General features: G+C 45.3%; 2 protein-coding genes, 1 long non-coding RNA gene and 3 other non-coding genes across 7 annotated transcripts; 4 read left to right on the top strand and 2 right to left on the bottom strand.

The window, feature by feature from the left end:
- Positions 1-5,260: 5,260 nt before the first annotated feature.
- Positions 5,261-8,061, bottom strand: LOC120665158 (zinc finger matrin-type protein 2-like). 2 transcript variants are annotated; one of them, XM_039944615.1, is made up of 11 exons: positions 7,901-8,061; positions 7,667-7,707; positions 7,498-7,584; positions 7,349-7,370; positions 7,178-7,260; positions 6,959-6,991; positions 6,620-6,698; positions 6,475-6,527; positions 5,967-6,027; positions 5,746-5,828; positions 5,261-5,610 (listed from the first exon to the last, which is right to left on the bottom strand). In XM_039944615.1, the coding sequence occupies exons 2-11, from the start codon at positions 7,676-7,678 to the stop codon at positions 5,518-5,520; spliced, it is 606 nt and encodes a 201-aa protein (XP_039800549.1). In that variant the 5' UTR covers positions 7,679-7,707; positions 7,901-8,061; the 3' UTR covers positions 5,261-5,517. The 2 variants fall into 2 exon arrangements, with proteins under 2 accessions (XP_039800549.1, XP_039800550.1); XM_039944616.1 differs by having other exon boundaries at positions 7,667-7,704; positions 7,901-8,060.
- Positions 8,062-8,225: 164 nt separating this feature from the next.
- LOC120665154 (40S ribosomal protein S26) lies at positions 8,226-10,341 on the top strand. Its single transcript, XM_039944614.1, has 5 exons — positions 8,226-8,345; positions 8,442-8,534; positions 8,640-8,724; positions 8,813-8,943; positions 10,013-10,341. Exons 1-5 carry the CDS (start codon positions 8,343-8,345, stop codon positions 10,109-10,111), a joined length of 411 nt encoding a protein of 136 aa, XP_039800548.1. The 5' UTR covers positions 8,226-8,342; the 3' UTR covers positions 10,112-10,341.
- Positions 9,227-9,325, top strand: LOC120668281. The gene has a single exon (XR_005672375.1). It is a non-coding gene; the product is annotated as a small nucleolar RNA snoR99 (small nucleolar RNA).
- Positions 9,566-9,665, top strand: LOC120668280. Its single transcript, XR_005672374.1, has one exon. It is a non-coding gene; the product is annotated as a small nucleolar RNA snoR99 (small nucleolar RNA).
- On the top strand, positions 9,780-9,881 carry LOC120668278. The gene has a single exon (XR_005672372.1). It is a non-coding gene; the product is annotated as a small nucleolar RNA snoR99 (small nucleolar RNA).
- A 983-nt stretch (positions 10,342-11,324) lies between the features above and the next one.
- LOC120665157 lies at positions 11,325-14,259 on the bottom strand. Its single transcript, XR_005671110.1, has 2 exons — positions 12,099-14,259; positions 11,325-11,548 (listed from the first exon to the last, which is right to left on the bottom strand). It is a non-coding gene; the product is annotated as an uncharacterized LOC120665157 (long non-coding RNA).
- Positions 14,260-15,783: the final 1,524 nt, after the last annotated feature.

The raw sequence follows: 15,783 nt of genomic DNA, 5'->3' as shown, positions 1-15,783 counted from the left end.
GCGGGCCGATCCTGGCGACAGGGACTCCGGGCCCGCGTCGCGGATTCGGGTTCGCTTTCAGCGGCGCGTCGTCTCCCTCTCAGTCTCTCTTGCAGGCTGCAGCGCCGCGCGGCGAGCGCGAGGCGTCAGGCTTGCTGGCGTGGCTGCTCGGGTGAACGGCGATTAGCTATCTGGTTGGTCCACGGCGACGACGCTGACGCGCGGAGAACGCATTCAAGCTCCGGAACGGAACGGGGGAGCTGGCGGAGATGACAGGAGTTAACCGTACGCGAACGGAAGTGAAAAAGCTTGGTCGCAAAAGGAAACATGGAGGCGTCAGCGGACGAGAAACCAACGAACTGAGAAGTGAGAAGCAACCGGCCGCTGCCAGCAGGGAGAGGAAGAGAGAGCGATGGAAAAGAGTACAAGATCAGATGATTCAGCAGTGAGTGCACGCTGCACAGTGGTAAACCGGAAAGGGTTCTCTCCGACCTAACCTTCCCGAGTCAATTCCTTGCTTGGGCAGCGGAAAAGGAAGGGAGAAGCAAACAAAGACCGGATGGGGGCAAAAGAGAGATGGGGCGAATGATTGCAGAGCAGCGATGATCAGCATGGCGCACGAGTGGGGCGGGGCGGGGACCCAAGCTAGCGGCGGCCGTGTGGCAGCGCGCCGGCGCCAGGTTCTCCTGCGTCGCCCGCCTTCCTTTGGCCCGGTCCGCCGGTCCCATGCCGACGACGCCTCGGCCCGGGGCCCGGGCCTTTGGAGGGAGCGGGACGCACGCCGCCGCGCGCGGTCGCTGTGGCTCGGCTTCGCGGCGGCGCTCCGCGACGAGCCGGCGAGGGAGCGCCCCACTCCCACACCCCACGCCGCGTCGTTTCGTCCTCCGTCCCTCTGGCCCCAGGGGCTGGGCCAGCGCGCCTGTGCTTCGTCCCTAGTAGGTACTAGTAGCTACGCCGTCGTCTTCTTGCAACGCGCCTTGCACCGGTGAGGCGGTGACCGGCCGTAGGTGGTTGGTATGCCGCCCGAGAGGGCTCGGCGTGTTGTCGGCGAAGTCTTTCGCTCGCCGGCACGACAGTGGAAGGCGGCGCAACGGTACAAGAGGTGCAGGGGACGCCGCCACTGCTGCTGATGCCTGCGTGCACTGCAGATTACAGTAACAGTTGACAGCCAGGCACGGCCACGGTGGGCAACTGGGCAGTGCATCAGATTTTTTTTAGAGGAACCGGGAATTTCATTCATAATAAAACTGGTAGTTTACAATCCATTTTACAAAGACAACCTTGAAAAAAAAACGAAAATAACATCTAGGTCCTTGCAAGAATCCCCGGTCTTCCTTGTCGCCGACGATCGGAGCCATCCATGAAGCCGACCACCACACCGACGAAGGAAACGAAGTTTGAAAGGCACCATGGCCAGCACATCGAAGAACCGACGCACCTTGAAGACGATGAACGAACAGGCCAGGAGAGATGGCTGGCAGCCATCACATCGCCGGAACCAGGGAGTCTGACGCCTCAGCCAATGACCCCCGGTTCGCCGGACAACAAGAACCCCGAAGGGGAAGTAAACCACCAGAAAAGGTGGGACAAACAACCAACCCGATTCCACAGATTGGTAAGGAAACGTACCCCATCTTGACCGCAGAAAACGAATCCTCGCCGGACGTCTCCGTCACCGGAGACGAAGCTGAAGCCGGCGCCGTCGCCACGGAAGAAGGGCACGAACATAAACTCCGAACAGGCGATTCGGAGTAGGCAAACCCTAACCTATAGAAACCTAGACTAATAGGAGTAGGTATGGACACCGGCCATCGATTTCGCAGCTTCCCCTCACCTCCAGCGCCGGAGCGGCCTCCGGAGGCGAAGAGAAGCTGATGAAATCGACGCTGGGAATCGAATCACCGCTGGTTCGCCGTGATCTACTGTAGATGGGGAACGAGAGATGTCTGGAGGAAGAGTCCCTCGCAGTGCATCAGATGAATCAAGAGAAGGGAATTCCATTGTTGTGGGCTTAGCGGTCCTGGGCCTATTAGGCCGAAACGAAGGGTTAGAAAATCTCTCTTGCCCGTAACTTGTGTAACAGGCCCCTTTACGTATACTTTCTGGGCCAATAGCAGAAGCTCTAGCAATTCGTACGGACAGGCCTTTCATGGACCCAAATAAAAACAACAACAACCAACTAGGCCCACTATATATATACTGTGCCTGTGGACGACACGAACGTGTTCCTATTAGGAAAAAGTCTACTTTGTCTCCCACAACTTTCACGAAAGTCTAATTTTCCCCCTCCAACTGCAAAACCGGTCGTATGACCTCCAATTCTTCAAAACCGGTCAACATTCCTCCCTTACTGGTTTGAGGATGAGGTGACAATGGTTTTGATTTTTTTCTTTTTGGATTTTTCATATGTGCAACTTTAGAAGTAACAAAGTATAAAAATTTATTATATTTAACAAAACACTAAACTATAGAGCATGGATAACATTACAATAAGATGTACAAGATTTTGCTGAATGCAATTTAAATTGTTGAATTTCAAATGGACATAGAATCCAAAATTTTCCTAATTTTTTAGGTACCAAAATGATTGCTAAAAATTTGATAACATTATATTTGTGTATCCTTTTAAACCTTGTTGATGTGATATCGTTGTTTGGCACATGCTATATATGTATATAGCATGTGCCAAACAAAGATACCAATCATTTGGGTACCATAAAAATTTGAATTTTTTTGATTATGCCTCCTTTTAAAATTTCAATAATTTAAATTTTATTCAACAAAATCTTGCACATCTTATTGTACTGTTATTCATGGTCTGTTTTAGCATTTTGTGAAATATCATGATTTTGAGAGCTCTCTAGGTGATACTTTGTTACTTCTAAAGTTGCACATATGAAAAATAAAAAGAATTGTCAAAAACACTATCACCTCAGTCTCAAACCACTCAGGGAGGAAAGTTGTGCGGTTTTGATAAGTTGGGGGAGGCCATATGTCCAGTTTTATAGTTGGAGGAGGAAAATCAGACTTTCGTGAAAATTGGAGGAGACAAAACATACTTTTTCCTTCCTATTATCCTTTGTCCAGTGCGACCCTTTGTGCGTTAGGATGGGCTACAAGCGGCTGGGCTGCTGCTGCCTCCTGTTGGCTGCTTGCAGCCATAAATATAAGCTGTGTTTCAGAGTCCGTTGTCCACTCATTGTTTCATTGAGAGGTTCATCACAGACCTTGAGCTGACAAAACCCAGGCAGCAGGAGGTGAAGGTGGACCGGAGCAGGGCCACCAGGTGGATCCCTCCTCCTCTGAATTTTGCAAAGATGAACGTGGATGCAGCTAAGTTAAATGAGCTTAATTTTGCAAAGATCAACGTGGATGCAGCTAAGTCAAAGAGCTCAAGCTCAGCTTCGGTGGCGGCAGTGGCTCGGGACATATCAGGTCTCTTTCTTGGCGCATCAACTGTGGTCTTCACCAGTGTGTCTGACCCGGAAATCAAGATGTGACCAAAGAGTCCATGGCGAACCCAATTAGTAAATAAATAGATAATTTCGAAATAAAAATAGATAAACAGTCGGATATGACCCAATAGTCTATATTAAACACGATTAGTAAATATCTAAATTTAGAATAAGAAAAATAGTGTTAGGAGTGATCCAGAGCTACTAGGCAATTGATTGGATAAGTACATGAGTACGTGACACCCGCAGCACCAGGTTCCCGGTGTGTTATTAAGGCTAGTCTTAGTGGAGAGTGTCATCGCACGGTTGCCAAAACTATAAACTAGGTAACCGAGTCAGATGAGTGTTATGGTGATGAAACTTCTCTCACATCCCATGATACTCAACATTCTCTCTCTTGTGTCATGTCAGCAAATTTAATGTTTATGACACTTCCATGACACTCCCACTGAGATTGGCCTAATGCTTATAGTTTGATCAACTCCATCGTGTTCATGAAACGAGACCGGCCGGCCACTTCATTTACGGGGACGGGAATTGAAAAAGGCATTGAAGAAAGAGGGAGAGAAATTGAATCAAATATGCATGTTCCTTAATTTTTCTCTATAACGAAGTGAGAGTAATGCTAATAATTTAACGAGCTGTTGGTTTATTATCATATCATCTTAAACCAATTTAATAGTGACAGGGTTAATACCACGGGTACCTCAAAGTACAACCCTTACGGGATTAATCATAAGATTAGGGGCTGTTTAGTTACCGAAAATTTTTGGGCAAAAATGTTGGGCATTTTTGCAACACCAATTAGGAGTATTAAATATAGACTAATTATAAAACTAATTACACGGATGAACAGGAAATCGTGAGACGAATCTATTAAGTCTAATTAATCTATCATTAAATAATATTTATTGTAGCACGACATTGTCTAATCACTGTATAATTAGGTTCATTAGATTTATCTCGCGATTTCGCCCGGGAGATATAGAATGGATTTTGTCAGTTATTCATATTTAATACTCTTAATTATTAGTCAAACGTTCAAAGTTAGTGTAGTGTGTCCCACGACCCAACTGCGGCCCGGCTAAGTAGTAGCAGGAAAATACGAGTGCCTTTACTCCCTGGAAAAGAGAATTGCGCACCAATTCCGGTTGTCATCCTGTTCCCGGGTAATATAGGAAAATACGTATAGAAATGAACAGGAGAAAAGTAGAAATTCAGTTTTCACCTGTAGCCCTAGCCCTGTGTGTGGGCACAAATCAGTGTGCCCGTGCCCAAATTTAGTCGATGCGATTTGTCTACTTGAAAATATGAAATGCTAGGTAAATAGATTGAAAGTCGGTAGTTATAAATGAATACATGAATCTCTATTACACATTTATAGTTTAAGAAGTAGAAAATAATATATACATGTCAATATATATGAGTGATGCACCCAACAGTATCTGAAAGTGAACTCTTCAATTTTCATCAAGAGATGTATCATGTATGTTCTTTTTTTTAGGTTCGTTACTTTCTCTGAAGTACGTAAAAATATCTGTTAAGAAGTCTCAAATTTTCTTATATGATATATTTTTTTAACGTATTCTTTCCTTGCTCTGAAGTACGTGCCTTAAGCAATGTTTTATCATGGTTATTGTTCGTCTCTGACAAAAAAAAGGACGAATATAAACAAGTGTAGTTGCTCAGCTACGCATCAGACCTGATCCGCATTGCTATCGTAGATGTTTATGGGTTTTGAAGGTTAAAGAGAATTGAGGGAGCTCTAAGTGCAACATACAAGTTTAAGGAAATTAGATTGCAATTTATTCTTCCCAAAAGCCACGTAAAGGACTTCGAACTGTTTCTTTGGCAAAACATCCACCATGTAACAAATATACAAGTTACAAAACAAACAATCTTGGATGCCGCATTTGACTATAAACTCAGGTACAAATGCATTTTCAAGTTTAATATCCAGTGTTGGGCTTAGCATCCTTCATCAAAGGCTCAAAGCCCATTCGATTCTTATCACGAATCTTCTAAAGTACAATTCTTTGTTGCACAGGAGCATATGGTCTCAACCCGTATCATTCAGCACAATTCACTTCTTCGAGGAGCCAAACCCTCCGAAACCCATCATGGCAGCAATGTCAGGGTCGACGTCCTTGGGCTCATGTTGGGCTGCCTGTTCTCTCTGAAACCATTGCATAAAAAGCAATTATGAACTATACTTCTCACAGCCCACAACTTCCAATTGTAATTTCCATTTCAAAAAGAAAGCAGAAATTAGCAACAGGCTATCTGCATGCATGCATCTGGCTGCACTTACTTTCTTCTCCTTTTTCTTTTCTTTGCGTTGCCGTTTCCTTTCCTCCTCCTCTTGTTGTTGTTTCATTATTCTCTCATCCAAATCTGGAAACATTGAAAAAAAAAGCAAGGGGGTGATTTTGCTAGTAATTTCTTACAAAGCTGTTCCACAGCAAGATTTCATTCCAAAGAGTGCTGTGGGGTGAAATTGACACCGTATTATATGAGAAATTATCTTCTCACCTTGTTCAGTAAAGGTGCTTGGGTCTTTCCTCTTCTTAAGTGCCTCAAACCTTTTCTGAACCTGCAGCCACAAGTTACTTGTGAAAACAAATAACAGATGGGCCAAAAAAGAGAGCTGGCTGAAAATCCTTATAGTACAAGAAAGCTAACTAGTAGCCTCACATGATCCAGTCAAAATAATACCATAACATTATGGGCCTCTTTGGCACAGTTTCTGCTTCACCATCAAAGCAAACAGAAATAGACAATGTGTGACCAAATGATTCAGTTCTACAGGGCTATGAGGAAGTAAGGTTACATTTGAACAAAGAGGCAGAACAGTAGTTGGTTATTAGAAGCTTCTCCCACAAGCTGGATACTGCATAAGCAGAAGTTGTGCCAAAGGGAAACAAGATATCATGATATCCAAATCGGGAATGTGGGTCTGCTACCAAATTCTGACACGAATAAAATTGATAATTTTCAATTGAAGATCCAAGTATTAAACGCATAACCTCAGACATTCTACCTGTTCAAGTGATGCCCTTTCAACACGCATAGACATGCCCAATGCTCTCTGATCTGCCAAATGTTCAAACCACGAAACATGAAGGTGAAATTACAAAGAAATAATGCACCAAGTGAGACTTACACTAGAGTTCTCAGACACATACGCTTCTTGCCATTTATATGATCCAAATAGTTGGCCGAATCTTTAACAACACATTCACATACAGAACAGTAGTATCCAGCCTGTTAACAAGTGGGTAAACTTGAGAAGAAACTTTGAATTAACCGTAAACATAATAGACTCATTCAAGTCAAATAGTAAGGTCTAAAGCAGAATTTGATTTCAAAGCTGTAATGAATACTGATCAAGTGCAAACTGGTAAACTCAAATTTACATAAGAAACATTTTCTAGCAAGTTTTGTCAGGAATTAAAATCTGATAGAAATAATTCAAGAGCACCAGAAACACTAAATGCCATGTCCTATGAGACTTCTGAACAAACCTGCTGATTCAATGGTGCAATTGGGGTCACGACCTGAAAAAAGAGATAATGATGGGCACAGTTAATTAACTTTGAAAAACAGAAAGCGATCATTTTCTAAAAGTAATTTCTTCATAGTGAAGTACTAAATTAAAAAAAATCATTTCCATCACTTAGCACCATATCTTCCTCTAATGTTAGACAGTTTTGCAACTTGCTCAATGGTAGCAAAAGACAAACCTGAGTCTTGCCAAGACGAGACTCGAGATCAACTTCATAGTCTCTGTGCTTCAAAGGTTGTCTTTGCACAGGAGGGCCCCTTTCTGTATACATACATGAAGAGAATTGAGTTTAATAGAGCACAAATTGGTACAAATACATATTCTATTTAACTGTAATTGGGCCGCATACCTTTGCCTTTCCGGGCTTCCTCCTGGATCAGCAAGACACAAACACAGAGAAAAGTTAGCAATACATGGAGGGAAAGAGAAGTATGGTCATAGTTTTCTCGAGTGTTGATGAAATATAAGAAAACGAAGAGAGTGCATTATGCATATAACCTTCTCCCGCTGTTCCCTCTGTCGAGCTCGCTCCAAGTACTCTTCCTTGTCAAATTTCCTCCGAGAAGTGTTGTCAACGCCAACTGGCTGCACAACACAACACGCAGGAGATCAGATGTAATGCGCCACCCTCTGGTACCTTTGCACATCAGAAGTACGAGCAACTTACATTTCCAGACATCTTGGTCAGCTCACTCTGCAAACCACCTACTGCACATCAGAAGCATCATAAGAAACAAGCAACCGCACAAAAAAATGCAGCCGTGAGTCATGTAACGACGATGTAATACATATGCATGTAATTGGGTCAGATCCAAATACAAATAGCTTACATTAGGGTTTGGGGTGCTCTATTTCGAGCAGCGGGATGGGAAGGGGAAGGGAGGAGAAGTGAAGGGCTTACCTGGCGGACGCTCCTCGCCGGCGAAGGGTCCGACGAAGACCTAGCGACGGGCCCGACGAAGACCTGGAGAAGGGCGGCGCTGCTCGCCCAGCCGTCGGCGCGAGGAAAGAAGGTCACGAGCCCACAGGAGAGGTGGGAGGAGAGGTGGGGAGCGCCGAACGGGAGGCGAGAAGGTGAAAACAGGAGGAGACACAGATACAATTACAAAATCAACCAGCCCAACTATCCAGCCCATCAAGCGAGGCACCGGTTTCAAGGCCCACATGTTCATGTCCACCACGAGGTTCGTTACCCAGAGCCCGCTAATGATTGGCCCATACGCCCGGAACAGTAAACGGCCCAGGTAGCGTCCCACTCCCCAACCCGCTGCCTATAAATCCTCCCTCCCTGGTCCTGAGAAACCCTAGTGGGGCTTCAGGACTCGACCTCTCGCGCCGCCGCCATGGTGAGTCCCAACTCCCAGTCCGCAATCTCGATCTCCCTCTACTTGCCCCTTCCTTCTCCGATCTGATTTGTTTCCTTACCTGCTATCTGTGCGCAGACCTTCAAGCGCCGCAACGGCGGCCGCAACAAGCACGGCCGCGGCCATGTCAAGTACATCCGCTGCTCCAACTGCGCCAAGTGCTGCCCCAAGGTGAGTGAAGTCCTCGACGGCTTCCTCGCTTTCGTAGACCTCGCTTGTTGAAATGTTTTTTGATTCGTTCGTGGCTCCTGCCTTCCTGGTGGATGTCCTTCGCAGGACAAGGCGATCAAGAGGTTTCAGGTGAGGAACATCGTGGAGCAGGCGGCCATCAGGGACGTTCAGGAGGCGTGCGTCCATGACGGTAAAACACGCATCGTCCAGATCTGTTTCACCAGTAAAACCTCTGTTGATTTTGTCTGCTTGACGGTTCAAATGTTTTGGTGGCTCAGGATACGTCCTTCCCAAGCTCTACGCCAAGGTGCACCACTGCGTCTCGTGCGCGATCCACGCTCACATCGTCCGCGTCCGTTCCCGTGAGAAGCGCAGGGACCGCAAGCCACCGGAACGCTTCAGGCGCAGGGTATGATTTCTAAGCTTCTGATTTTACTATTTTAATGCAGCTATAATGGAACTAAGGTTAGCGAACAGATCTGTGAACTGCGTATTTGCGAATATTAGTACCACTCGGACATACTTATTTACTGATTTTTGTCTTATTGTGCTGTGGTTGTGCCCTTATGATGTTCCAATTAGACTGCTTGTTTACTGCCTATGCCATGGATTGGGAGGTCCGGAGGTGGCAGTATGTCTTAAAAACTTAATTATGTTTGGGACCTTATGTCTGCCCCGATGGCATTTACGTAGTGCCTGCGGTATGAACAGGTCCCTGACATACAATACCATTTTATTCACTTTGTCTGCTGATATTATGGTTTTAGCTGATGAATAAGGATGGGAAAGTTTCATACTGAAGTTTATTCATCTGATTGAATGCACTTGAGTTAGTTTTTTATTCCGAAATAATGAGCCCAATGGGAATTTTTTGTGCATACTCTATGGTTTATCTCAGCTGTTCATGGCAGCAAATGGTTAGTCTAAAGTAAAATTGTCACAACTTGATGCTTCCAAAGTTTATGATTCTCAGTTTCATGCCATACTGTATGTACTTGGGACTTTTACGTTGCCCCTATGGCTTTAACCATGTGCCTGTGGGATGAACAGGTCCCAACATTTACTTCCATTTTTTCACTTTGTCAGCTAATAGACACTCTTTTTTAGCTGATCATTAAGATTGGAAAATGCTTTCTTAAGTTCAATTTTTGATATGTCCTTGTGAACATTATGCTTGACCATAGCTTGAACATAACTTGGAAGTATGAGTTTTGGGACTAATACGTTGCCCCTATGGCGATTACAGTGCCTGTGGGATGAACAGGTCCCAACATTTAATACCATTTTACTCACTTTGTCAGCTATTATCCATACATTATTAGCTGATCATTTAAGAATGGAAAATTTAACACCATTTTAATCACTTTGTTAGTACTCTTGGGAACCTTGTGTGTTATTTTTGAGACTTACATTTTCCTAGTTCTGTTTGTTCATTGTGAGTTTGTCATTGCTTATGTGCTGCATTGTGTTTCCTTCAGGAGGATAGGCCTGCTGGTGGGCAAGGAGGGCCCCGCCCTGGTGGACCTGGCCCTGCTGGTGCTGCTGCAGCTCCGGCACCAAATGCTCCTCGCCCATAGGTTTAGCTTATCGACCGCATAAGTCTGGCCTGTTGGTAGCCATGGCTGTCTTACTTCAGTACCAGTGTGTCATCAATCAGAGGAGTGTGGAGTTGCTATATTAGTAGAACTTTTGTCTGAAGTCTGGAATGTTTGCTAAGAGGTTATCTTGTCATTTGAATATTATGCTCAGCTATAATTTCACTTGAACATCAGTGATATGGGTATTGAGAGCTATCTTTTAGTTTCAACCTATGTTCTTATTTATGTTTTTGATTTCGACAGTTTTAGTTTTCAAGTTCTGTAGTTGGTTTTGATCCTACATCATTTCATCATTGTACTTGATATTCATAGTCCGCATGCAATTGTTGCTCCCCAAAACTGATTCCCCAACTGGGCACTACGTTTAATTTGGACGCGTTTTGTCGGGACTCTTTTTTGATGCCTAAAGTTTCCTTGCCGAAGTTGATTTATCTTTAGCAACGCACATGTATAGGTACATTTTGTTTTCTTATCAAATTTCGTTACATTTGTGGCATCTATTTTAAGGGCATACACAGCGTGCAGTTTGAAATGGATGCCCCAAATGTCAAATCGTCACCGATGCTCATTTTTCACAAATTTGCTGTTGAACATCGATTAGGTGGGGGGGTGCTTCTAATAAATAAAGAAACACAAAAGAATCTCATATCTCCTGTGCAGCAGCTATCATCTCAGGACAGAGCAGCATTTTCAGGAAAAAATAGTTTCCTATTGTTTGGACATCGATGCTGGAAATTTTGTTGAAGCACTCCTCTTCACAACGTACAACCTGATGCTTCCTCCTCTGCTATCGGAGAATCACTTTTGGAGCACACTGCAGCTGCTCTTACTGGTACACTTTATTTGGCGGCCACAACTTATGGTTATTGAAGCGTTACGCACGCTGGGAAATTGCCATATGAAGCCCGGCCCGTTTCTTTTTGTTTTAAGATTACCAGCCCGTTTCGTTGACCCGAACGAGGCCTTGGTCCATTATTTGTCTCGTTGCGGTCTCTTAGTTTTTTTTCTTTGAAAGAGTCTCTTCTTAGTTATACTAGAAAGATGGCGCGGCGTTGCCGCGCCTAATGACCCCAATAAAGTTTGGAGAGTTATCTTGGCTTTGGTGTGGTTGATATGCTACTTGCTACGGCCAAAATTATATGTATCTATACAAGATATCAGTCACTAATATGGAAGTTTACACTCTTGATAATGGATTTATGCCTCTGAAAGCAGCATGGATATATACTTTCCGATTAACAATTGATTTGGAATATTTTGAATAACAGCATGGATATAAAATTCCCAATTAACAAATGTTTGGAATATTTTGAATAACAAACTACTCATTACATATATAGGGACAGGGATTTAAATTGCACTCATGCCAAATGAGACCGTCATTAATGTCATCGAGCAGCTTATAATTTCTGTTCCCTGCATTACACAAAGAAACTATGAAGTGTTAGGATTTTGCAAATCATAGGAAGGATATTCAACTGAAGGTGAAAACTGAAAATTGTATTTTCGCCTCTGAAACAAATGGTTGCAGCTAAGCATCCATCGATTTGGAATATTTTGAATAACAGCATGGATATAAAATTCCCAATTAACAAATGTTTGGATATATTTGAGAAGGTTTTTGCATTCCTAAATATTGATTGTATATATTCATATACATCACCTACTATTTTGGAAATCTTTTTTTAGTCTGTAAAGCGACCGCTCTCACTCTTTCCATTTTTTTAGGATTTTGTTTGAACCCATATAGTATTTTTTACCCCTCTTTTGCTTACTAACAGATAGTTATCATCTCGTAAGTATTGTATTTATGAGCTATACCATTTAAATCAGACCAAACATAACCTCCTACAATTTGGCTATCTGCTGATGCAACAGTTGAGTCTGTCAGAGCAAAGTATAATGCATAGCATCCTAGGCAAACAGTAGTCTTAGTAGAAAGAAAAAAAACTTGAGCAAAAAGTACCTTAATTATCTTTGCAGTGTTCTCTTGTGGTTTCCAAAGAAGGGTGTTTGCCAAACTTAAGGCATCCGCTTTGAATTGCTGCAGTTGAAATTATTGAACATTAAAAGAGTCCTATTAGATGCATGCTGTGATGAGAGCAAGTCCACAAATATTTAGGGCATATCCTATTTTACATTGAATAACTCTAGGAAGAGTTAAGAGAGTATGTAGTTCAAAGAGTTGGAAATGGAAAAAATAACAGATTTAGTACTATCTTCATCTTGATACTCATGACTCACCTACCTGTACTTGAGATTCATGTCATATTGGCATTGTTGGACAAATTATATATCATCATGATTAAATATGTACTGTCTTCATGTTAATGACAGCTTGAAGAAAATAACAATAAGGTAAAACCTCAGGTTAGTTTGTAGCTATTGGCAAACTTGTTTTTGAGCCGTGCTAGATAAGTTTATGTAACAAGGCAGGTCAAAAGAATTCAGTTCAATTAAATTCACAAAAGTTGACGCCGAAAGTCGCCTGATAGTCATCAGTTTGTCCCTGTTCTCCATTTGCAGTAGCTGCTGCCATCAGGTAATTGACGCAGGTAAGATGTGGCATTAAAATCTGTAGTTTATCTCTTGCATTGAGCAATGCACCCATAAATCAGTTGTTTTTAAATATAAATCTTTGTGACTACTTGCTCATACCTGGTGGTAATCCAAAACACATGGAATTTGAAAATCAACATGGTCATTTGTTTTTCCCTTTTGGATTAATGAAGTGATTATCTTTCAATGGATCACAACATTTATTGTGAATACCAAGATGATAACCAGAATTCCAAGAAGATATCTCAAGTTCTGAACTGTGGCTCATTGCTATTTTTTTATTTCACAACAAAATATCTAAATTTCTCCTAAAGTATGTTGAAGTAAACATTGTATAGAACTGCAGGTGTATGTGTACTTCTGAGATAATTTATATCATGTGTGTTCATTGCATTAGTTGTTGATTCTTACTACAAAACCAAGACGAGTTGTCAATCACATATAAAAGAAGGAATTTATGTAGATTACAGGATTGAAACCTAGTCAGTATGTTTTATGCATAAGTGAAATAAACAAGCATATGAAGCATTTAGTCAAACAGATTGCGTGCATGGACGTATGGGTACAACAACCTTGATCAAGCACCCATTTAGTCCCATTAAACTTGCTTGGGTGATTCTATTCAAGAGTACATGTTTAGAGGTGGCAGCGGTATATTGTGGTCCAAACCCGAGAATAGGAACCAAATCACAAGTTGGGAAATCAGAGAGATAGAGCTCTGAATTGTAAAGCTGGAACCCCCAGCCGTAAACATTCTGCTTTCAATATAAGCAGGGCCAAAGTTTTGGCCTTTGGTCTAAAATCAGAGAGATAGCAAGAGGACTGAGGATACCTGGGTTGAACGATGGTAGCACGGCCGTAGAGGAGAGGTAGGCAGCGGCAAGCAGCAAGCAGCAGCACTTGTAGTGTCCGGGAAGGTGGGGCAGAGGTGGCCGAGGTCGATGGCATGTAGGGAATCTAAGGTGTGCTTGGACAGCGAGTGCTGATGCAGTTGGGGGGAGTTGTGTAGGCGCTCGTCTTGGTCGAGGTCAGGAACAACGTTAACCTTCACTGCGACAACAACGGCGACGGGAGGGCACACGAGGACCGCGCGGTTTTGCGAAGTCAGAGGAGTGGGAGGCGAGCAGCAATGGCGGAACGCCGGCGGCCGCACGGCGCTTGCACCGAGAAGAGCTCGGGCGGGGTTGGGGAGCGCAGCACCGAAGGCTGTAGCTAGCAGAGGAGGCTATGACGGCGATGTGAAGATGGAGGGTTGGCCTGGGTAGAAGGACGGCAAGGATCCCGCAGCGGCGGACGAGCACCGAAGACTCCGCGGCGGCTGCGGCCAGTCCAGACCTCCAGGGGCCATGAGGAGGACCCCTGCAGCAGCGGCCGGCCGGCGAGGATCCCACGGCGGCGCGCTTGGTGAGGAGGCGACCGATCCGGGGGCGGTGAGCTGGATGGTGGATGGGGAACAAGAGGGAGAGCGTGAGGGGCACCTGGGCCACCGAGCGCGCGCCGAGAGGGAGGGGGGCGACCGGCCCCTGGCGGTGCGGTGGCCGCCGCATCAAGTCGTCTGGCGTGGATCTGAGGAGGAGAGGGATGGGGAAGTGGACTACGGATTGATTTTGAGAAAAGTTGAGGGCTTTTTCGTAAAATTTTCTGAGAGAGGAGGTCGGACTGCGGGTTGATTTTGATAAAGTTCGAGAGTTTTTTTGCAAAACAACTGGGAATCACTCGATCTGAACCGTCCGCGTGCTCGATCGGATGGCCGGGATTTCACGATGATGTGGCTCATCCTGCGCTCGTTTTTGGCCCCATAGCAGGGTGAGCTTTCGTCTTTTAAAGATCAGGCTTCTTCAGCCTATTTGTGCATCCGGCCCATTCGGCTACGGAGGTTCTTCGATCTGCTTGCTCTATTCAGAGCGATGCTAATAATATAGACTTTCTGTTGGATGTAAAAACTTTTGTAGCCATCTCTTAGCCTGTATTTGTATAGTGGTTTAGATCTTCGCCATTAATATATAGGCCATCTGTCTTTCTCATAAATTTTTTTGATTTTTGTGTCAAAACTGGTTGTAAAGTTACAGCCCGTTTTTTCTCAATTCTCTCATTTCTTCTCCACCTTAACATTCAGACTTTTTACAGCCGATCATAGTACTTGCCCGTGTGGCGGTGCCGGTGTTCAGTATTCTATACTAGAGGAGCCGGGCGCCAGTGCCGCCGCCACGGCGTGTGTGCTCACGTGTAACGCAGATCAGCAAATCCAGAAACGCACATAGCGACAGTCTCCTTTCGCAGCGAATCTCGGCGAATGGTTCTGCCAGCGATGGCTGGTCACTCGCTTGTCGCTTCATCACGTCTCTCGATCGGTTCAGAGGCTTGCAGTTGCAGGCAACAAAGCCGAAGCCGTTTCCGGATCGCGGGGATTGGACGGCGCCGAGCACGAACGAGCAGGCGCGGTGTTGCCGGGCCATTCCCGGCCATCGGCTCGCGTCGCGTCGTCTTCCCTCCGAATCCGCCGCGCCGCGCCGCGCCCCGGCCCGCCCCCGTCCCAACTTCGCCGCTCGCCTTCTCGCTTGCTCTGGGCCGCGTCGGCGTCACCGTCCCTCGCCGACGCCGACCGACAGGGGCTCGTCGTAACAAGATAGCCTGCCTGCTCCGAAGTGGTGTTTGCCCATTTGCCCGCCTGTTCAAGCAACGAGCTCGCCAAACTACTTGCACGCCGGCAGCCTAGCGCACGCGCCGCGCTCCGGCAAGTAGGCGACAGTGGCACTAGCGTATCTTCGCTAGCTAACCTTGAAAAGCACCCATGGGGCCGGGCCAGCGCGGAAAGGGCGAAGCTTTAGTTGCTACTAGTAGCGTAGACCACCAAAGCATGCATGCGTGTCTGCCGATCGAGAGACGCACGCCGGGGCATTGCATGCCGACGCCGACAGAGAAACGAGCACGGAACAGTGGGCGCGCGGGCAATCAAATCGGCGGGCAGATCACAATCCACAACCTTCGTTCCTCTATCATAGAGAGAGGCATGCAGAGGAGTAGAGACGAGGAGCACTGGCGCGCTGCGCCCCGCCGGCAGCTAGTGCGAGGCGAGCGGCGGCGGCGGTACA

Source organism: Panicum virgatum, chromosome 3N (genome assembly GCF_016808335.1).
Source record: "Panicum virgatum strain AP13 chromosome 3N, P.virgatum_v5, whole genome shotgun sequence".
NCBI classification, from domain to species: domain Eukaryota; kingdom Viridiplantae; phylum Streptophyta; class Magnoliopsida; order Poales; family Poaceae; genus Panicum; species Panicum virgatum.
Note: the sequence above shows the minus strand (reverse complement) of the source record. Positions and strands in the feature narration are given on the sequence as shown.

Coding starts and splice junctions, on each gene's coding strand:
- LOC120665154 (XM_039944614.1), top strand. Junction 8,725..8,812: donor GGAGGCGTGCGTCCATGACG/GTAAAACACGCA, acceptor TTGGTGGCTCAG/GATACGTCCTTCCCAAGCTC. Junction 8,944..10,012: donor CGGAACGCTTCAGGCGCAGG/GTATGATTTCTA, acceptor TGTTTCCTTCAG/GAGGATAGGCCTGCTGGTGG.
- LOC120665158 (XM_039944615.1), bottom strand. Junction 6,528..6,619: donor TCATATAAATGGCAAGAAGC/GTATGTGTCTGA, acceptor AACATTTGGCAG/ATCAGAGAGCATTGGGCATG. Junction 5,611..5,745: donor AAAAGAAAAAGGAGAAGAAA/GTAAGTGCAGCC, acceptor CAATGGTTTCAG/AGAGAACAGGCAGCCCAACA.